The sequence below is a fragment of the Piliocolobus tephrosceles genome, chromosome 20 (assembly GCF_002776525.5).
Source record: "Piliocolobus tephrosceles isolate RC106 chromosome 20, ASM277652v3, whole genome shotgun sequence".
Lineage (NCBI taxonomy): Eukaryota > Metazoa > Chordata > Mammalia > Primates > Cercopithecidae > Piliocolobus > Piliocolobus tephrosceles.
Window position 1 is genome coordinate 4,963,752 of NC_045453.1, and position 7,153 is coordinate 4,970,904.

At 48.7% G+C, this 7,153-nt stretch overlaps 1 protein-coding gene across 2 annotated transcripts in view; it reads left to right on the forward strand.

Annotated features, from left to right (window-relative positions):
- The window catches only part of HCK (HCK proto-oncogene, Src family tyrosine kinase), a 50,440-nt gene extending 45,303 nt beyond the window's left edge, over window positions 1-5,137 (forward strand). For both annotated transcript variants that reach the window (XM_023220401.2, XM_023220402.1), the window contains exons 12-13: window positions 1,945-2,076; window positions 4,598-5,137. In XM_023220401.2, coding sequence (XP_023076169.1) covers window positions 1,945-2,076; window positions 4,598-4,800 — 335 coding nt within the window. In that variant the 3' untranslated portion in view covers window positions 4,801-5,137. The remainder of the gene's footprint in view (window positions 1-1,944; window positions 2,077-4,597) is intronic.
- The last annotated feature ends 2,016 nt before the right edge of the window (window positions 5,138-7,153 follow it).

Consider the following 7,153-nt stretch of genomic DNA (forward strand, 5'->3'; position numbering starts at 1 on the left):
CATGAGGTCAGGAGATCGACACCATCCTGGTTAACACGGTGAAACCCTGTCTCTACTAAAAACACAAAAAATTAGCCGGGCGTGGTGGTGGGCGCCTGTAATCCCAGCTACTTGGGAGGCTGAGGCAGGAGAATGGCATGAACCCGGGAGGCGGAGCTTGCAGTGAGCCGAGATGGCACAACTGCACTCCAGCCTGGGCAGACAGAGCGAGATTCCGTCTCAAATAAATAAATGAATAGATAAATAAATAAATAAGGGTAATGACTAAAGGAATAAAAGTAGAATGTATAATGTCTAAACCAGAAGAAGATAAGCAGGAAATCAAGAAAAGTCTCTAGATCCAAAGGAGGAAGGGAGAAAACACATATACACACACACAAACACACACACAGAACATTTTCAAAACCGGACCGTGTACTCAGTCATAAAGCAGGTCTCAACAAATTCCAAAGAACAATATTCTATAGACCATGTTCACCAACCATGATATAATTAAGATAAACACTAAAAAAGGATAACTAGGCCCGGTCCAGTGGCTCACACCTGTAATCCCAGTGCTTTAGGAGGCCAAAGTGGGAGGATTGCTTAAGCCCAGGAGTTTTGAGACCAGTCTGGGTAACATAATAAGATATTGTCTCTACAAATTTCATTTTATTTTATTTCATTTTTGAGATGGAGTCTGACTCTATCATCCAGGCTGGAGTGCAGTGGCATGATCTCAGCTCACTGCAACCTCCGCCTCCTGGGTTCAAGCAATTCTCCTGCCTCGGCCTGTAGCTGGAACTACAGACACCTGCCACCACACCCAGCTAATTTTGTATTTTTAGTAGAGATGGGGTTGGCCGGGCTGGTCTCGAATTCCTGACCTCAGGTGATCCTCTTCCTCAGCCTCTTAAAATGCTGGGATTACAGGCGTGAGCCACTGCACCTGGCCAAAAAAATTTTTAATTAGCTTGGCATAGTGGGGCACACTTGCGACCCCAGCTGCTCGAGAGGCTGAGGCAGGAGGATAGCTTAAGGTCAGGAGTTCGAGGCTTCAGTGAACTATGATTGTGTCACTGTGCTCCAGCCTGGGCAACAGAGTAAGACCCTGCTTCTAAAAGAAAAAAAAAAAAATGAAAAGGCTAACTAAACCCATGTCAGGCCAGGCGCGGTGGCTCAAGCCTGTAATCCCAGCACTTTGGGAGGCCGAGGCGGGCGGATCACGAGGTCAGGAGATCGAGACCATCATGGCTAACACGGTGAAACCCCGTCTCTACTAAAAAATGCAAAAAACTAGCCGGGCGAGGTGGTGGGCGCCTGTAGTCCCAGCTACTCAGGAGGCTGAGGCAGGACAATGGCGTAAACTCAGGAGGCAGAGCTTGCAGTGAGCCGAGATCCGGCCACCGCACTCCAGCCTGGGTGACAGAGCAAGACTCCATCTCAAAAAATAAAAAATAAAAAATAAATAAACCCATGTCAGACTAGGGTGGGAGGAGGGGCGGGTAAAGGGGGAGACACACAGTGACTGGTGGAAACCTCATGGGCTGGGAGCCAGAATCCTCCCTTTTCCCATCACCCAGGGTGAGAGGACTGAGACACTGGCTGCAACCTGGACTCAAGGCCCTCTGAAGTCTCCTTCTGTCCCCAAAGAGCTGTGGCCTCTGGGATTCCACTCTTCGGAGTTGTAGTTAACTGGGGTATCAGCTGAATCAATGAGGAGGCTTCTAGAGTGAACTTCCACGCCATACCCCAGGCCCCTCTGCCCACTCCTCCTTGTTTAGCCATCTGTCCTCAGGATGGATGTCCCTTGGTTCCACAGGGAGGCCACGTAACAGGGGAATTGCAGGTCTGCATGGGCAGATGTTGGCAACTGTTGCCCTTGCCTGTTCCCCCACCTCAGCAGAGTCCCAACCTTCACAGCTCCCCAACCTTCCCCTGACTCTGGTCTGTTCAACCCTGCAGGGGCCAAGTTCCCCATCAAGTGGACAGCTCCTGAAGCCATCAACTTTGGCTCCTTCACCATCAAGTCAGACGTCTGGTCCTTTGGTATCCTGCTGACGGAGATCGTCACCTACGGCCGCATCCCTTACCCAGGTAGGGAAGGGACATCAGCTCAGGGCTGCTTCCAGGGCATCCTGGCAACGGGTTCATCTAGACAACATGTCCATTCAAACTGAGTTCTTGATCCTCACCCCCAACTTTCCCTCACCTTTCCCATCTTAATTAAAGGCACCTCCATCCATCCAATGTCTTACGCCTGAAATCTGGGGGCTTCCTTGGCCCTTCCTTCTCTCTCACTCCTATGACTTTTTTTTTTTTTTTTTTTTTTTGAGACAGAGTCTCGCTCTGTCACCAGGCTGGAGTGCAATGGCATGATCTCGGCTCACTGCAATCTCTGCCTCCTAGGTTCAAGCGATTCTCCTGCCTCAGCCTCCTGAGTAACTGGGATTACAGGTGCCCACCACCATGCCTGGCTAATTTTTGTATTTTTAGTAGAGATGGGGTTTCACCATGTTGACCAAGCTGGTCTCAAACTCCTGACCTTAGGTGACCCGCCTGCCTCAGCCTCCCAAAGTGCTGGGATTACAGACGTGAGCCACCGTGCCTGGCTGCACCCCTGTGACAATGGAGCCGTCACAAGATTTTGGCCACTCAACTCCAAAACATATCCCACATCTCACCACTTTGAACCCCGCAGTCTCCACTGCATCCAGGCCAGCGTCATCTCCCATGGATGGTGCAGCAGCCTCCTCATCAGTCTTACTGCTTTCTCCCTCCTCATCCTACAGCCTATTCTCCACTTACAGCCAGAAGGATAATTCTAAACTGTGAATCAGATCTTGTCCTTTCTCCACATTTTCTTTCCTTTTTTTTTTTTTTTTTTTTGACAAGGTGTCACTCTGTCACCGAGGCTGGAGTGCAGTGGTGCGATCATAGCTCACTGCAGCCTCGACTTCCTAGGCTCAAGTGATCCTCCCACTTCAGTCTCCCGAGTATCTGGGACCAGAGGCATGTGCCACCATACCTGGCTATTTTTTATTTTTTTAATATTTTTGTAGAGACTTGGTCTCACTACATTGTGCAGCCTGGTCTCTAATTTCCAGGCTCAAACGATCCTCCAGCCTTGGCCTCCCAAAATGCTGGGATTACAGACACACACTACCATGCCCAGCTAATGTTTTAAATTTTTTGAGAGACAAGGTGTTGCTATGTTGACAGGCTGGTGATTTCAATTTTTAAGCGATGCTTTGGTTCAGCATGGAGAGTGAATGGGAGGGAAGGGGAACAGGGTGGCAGCCAGTGAGGAGGCCACAGCAGTGGCCCAGGCAGAGGTGATGATGGTCTGGACAGGGTGGTGGCATTCGTGACTGGCATACGTTGATGAACTGGTGCTACGTTTCAAAAGAAAAGAAGATCTGACTTGCTGACTTAGGAGGTGAGAGAGAGAGAATCAGGGATGATTACCCTGGTTTTGCACCATAGGGTGGGTAATGGTCTAGGGACAGAAATTGGAGAGCTCTGTTTTAGCTCTGTTAAATTTGAGATGACTTAAGTATAGAGACATCCAAGTAAAGGAAGCACTTGAGTTCATGAGTTTGGAGTTTGAGACTAATAATATAAAATTGGGGATCACAGCTATTGAATGGCTATTCTTTTTTTTTTTTTTTTTTTTTTTTTTGAGATGGAGTCTCGCTCTGTCACCCAGGCTGGAGTGCAGTGGCTGGATCTCAGCTCACTGCAAGCTCCGCCTCCCGGGTTTATGCCATTCTCCTGCCTCAGCCTCCCGAGTAGCTGGGACTACAGGCGCCCGCCACCTCGCCCGGCTAGTTTTTTGTATTTTTTTAGTAGAGACGGGGTTTCACTGTGTTAGCCATGATGGTCTCGATCTCCTGACCTCGTGATCCGCCCGTCTCGGCCTCCCAAAGTGCTGGGATTACAGGCTTGAGCCACTGCGCCCAGCTGAATGGCTATTCTTATGAATAACTAATAAAAACTTAAATTGAACAAGAAAATAGTCCCATCCATAGGTTGACGTTGAATCTGGCCACCTGACTGTTTTGTCTTGAGGGTGCACTGGTCAAAACCAGGCAACACACAATAGAAGCTAAATCCATTAGGATGTGTTCCACAGCAAGCAACAAAATAACAGACAAAGAGTAACTGAAACAGAAGCAAGCTATTACTCCCCATCTGCCATGGGTTAGTTCAGCAGTTCAGCAGCTGTCAGGACTCTGGGTTCCTGTCTCTGTGATGGTCTTCTCCATGTTGTCAGATGGTTGTTGCAGCTCCAAGTATCATAAGTATCTCACAGTGTTCAAAGGAAGACAGAAAGGGTGCATTCTCCAAAGACTCTCCTCTAAGCCAGAGGAAAACCTTTCCTGGCACTCTCCCAGCAGACCTCCCCATCAGCTCCCATTGGCCCAGACTGGGTCCCAGGCCTATGACCTAGCTGCAAGTGAAGCTGAGGGTGGAAGTCTCTGGCTTTCACAGTGGGAGGGGCTCAGCTTGCAAGCGAGGTGGGGAGTGATGGCTGCTGGGGAGGCCACAGAGCCTGCCACCCCTGGGCTCTCATTTCCCAACCGCTTCCTTTTTTAATTCCATGGTTCCTTTTCAGGGATGTCAAACCCCGAAGTGATCCGAGCTCTGGAGCATGGATACCGGATGCCTCGCCCGGAGAACTGCCCAGAGGAGCTTTACAACATCATGATGCGCTGCTGGAAGAACCGTCCGGAGGAGCGGCCGACCTTCGAATACATCCAGAGTGTGCTGGATGACTTCTACACGGCCACAGAGAGCCAGTACCAACAGCAGCCATGATGGGGAGGACCAGGGTAGGGCCAGGGGGTGCCCAGGTGGTGGCTGCAAGGTGGCTCCAGCACCATCCACCAGGGCCCATGCCCCCTTCCTACTCCCAGACACCCACCCTCGCTTCAGCCACGGTTTCCTCATCTGTCCAGTGAGTGGGTTGGACTGGAAAATCTCTTTTTGACTCTCGCAATCCACAATCTGACATTCTCAGGAAGCCCCCAAGTTGATATTTCTATTTCCTGGAATGGTTGGATTTTAGTTACAGCTGTGATTTGGAAGGGAAACTTTCAAAATAGTGAACTGAATATTTAAATAGAAGATATAAATGCCAAAGTCTTTACCAAAAGGTTGGTTTTCTTGTCCTTCCAATTCCTGAATATCTATTTGCCATCTTGCTGTATGACAAGTCAGAAAGTGTGAAGGACTCTCCTAGGGACCAGAAGTACAAAGACAAGTGGGGTTCAGACTGGGTGCAGTGGCTCCCACCTGTAATACCAGTGCTTTGGGAGACTGAGGGGCAGGGGATTTCTTGAGCCCAGGAGGTCGAGGCCGCAGTGAGCTATGATCATGCCACTGCACTCTAGCCTAAGCAACAGAGTGAGACCACGTTTCAAAAAAAAAAAAGAAGAAGAAGAAGAAAGAAAGGAAAGAAAAGTGGGGTTCAATGCTTGAGGTTTTCTAACTGTCCTAAAATAGTTGCTGGCTGTATTCATTTCCTCTTGCTCCTGTAACAAATTACCACATATTTAGTGGCTTAAGGCAACACAACTGCATAACGTTACTGGGCCAGGCATAATGGCTCATGCCTATAATCCCAGCATTTTGGGAGACTGAGGTGGGTGATCACTTGAGATCAGGAGTTCAAGACCAGCCTGCCAACATGCTGAAACCCCGTCTCTACTAAAAATACAAAAATTAGCCAGGCATGGTGGTGGGTGCCTGTAATCCTAGCTACTGGGGAGGCTGAGGCAGGAGAATTGCTTGAACCTGGGATGTGGACGTTGCAGTGAGCCGAGATTGTGCCACTGCACTCCAGCCTGGGCAAGAGATGGAGACCCTTTCTCAATAAATAAATACATACATACATGTATAACCTTACTGCTCCAGAAGAGTGAGACCTGTCTCAATACATACATGCATGCATACATACATATATACATACATACATACAAGTATAACTTTACTGTTCCAGAAGTCAGAGGGACTGAAATGGGTTGGCAGGGCTGCATTCCTTTTGGAGGCTCTAGGGGAGAATTTGTCTCCACGCCTTTCCCAGTTTCTAGAGGCTGCTCCCATTCCTTCACTCATCAGCCCCTTTCGCTCATTACTCTAAACTTTGCTTTCATCATTTCTCCTCTGACTCTGAGTCTTCTTCCCCTCTTTAATTTGTAAGAACTCCTTGGACCTACCTGGATAATTCAGAATAATCGTTTCATTTCAGGATTCCTAATCACCTTTGCAAAGTCCCTTTTGCTATGTGAGGTAACATTTTCATAGGCTCTGAGGGTTAGGGCATGAACATCTCTCGGCGGGGGGCGCTGTCCTGCCTTCTCCACTGGTGTCCAGATGCTGGATGGGTTTTGCCTCCAAGGAGCTGGGTCTTCCAGGATGACAGGAATGGTTTCTCATGATTTGGGACCCTGACTTTCCCGTTAGGCCACACTGCTACAAGAGCTGGTCAGTTTACAGCTCCCCAGAGCTGGGGGCTGCCTCCAGGGCTGGGGGCTGCCTGCAGACCTGACATTTCCCATGGTCAAGTAGCCATCATACTTGTTGAGGTGGTATTTGCCATTGCAGGAATCCTGGTCTGGAGATAAGGCTGCTGAGAGTATCTAGTACCCTACAGAGGAAGCTCTCAGTGGAGAGGTGGGAGACCTGCATAGGAAGCAGAGAAGATAAAGTGGTGGGGGCTTCCGGAATGTTGCTTCAGCTGAGAGTCCCTGGCAGCTAGTTATTATCACACAGAGAAAGACAGAAAGAGGTGGACAATGGTTAAAAAGGAAACACCACCTTTTCATATTATTGCATCCCCTAAAAGTTGTATATCACATACCCGCCGGGTCCCAGGGAATCCTACACTAACTTGATTCTGTATCTCTGAGTAGGGTGGGGTTCTGACCTTAGGAACTGAATATAAGAACAGTGGAAAATAAAGCTAGTAGTGTTTCAACTTACCTAGTTGGTAATTTCTTTCTTGCTGTCTAGTTTGGGATGTGGCTTGGGTACATGAAAGCAGAGCCCAGGGTCTTCTGATGGAAATTTGCCCTTATGATTTGTGATAATAATCTGATGGGAGGAGTACACTTCCCTGTGCCACCAATGTTGAACTTGACCATGAGACTTGCTTTAGCCAATGGGATGT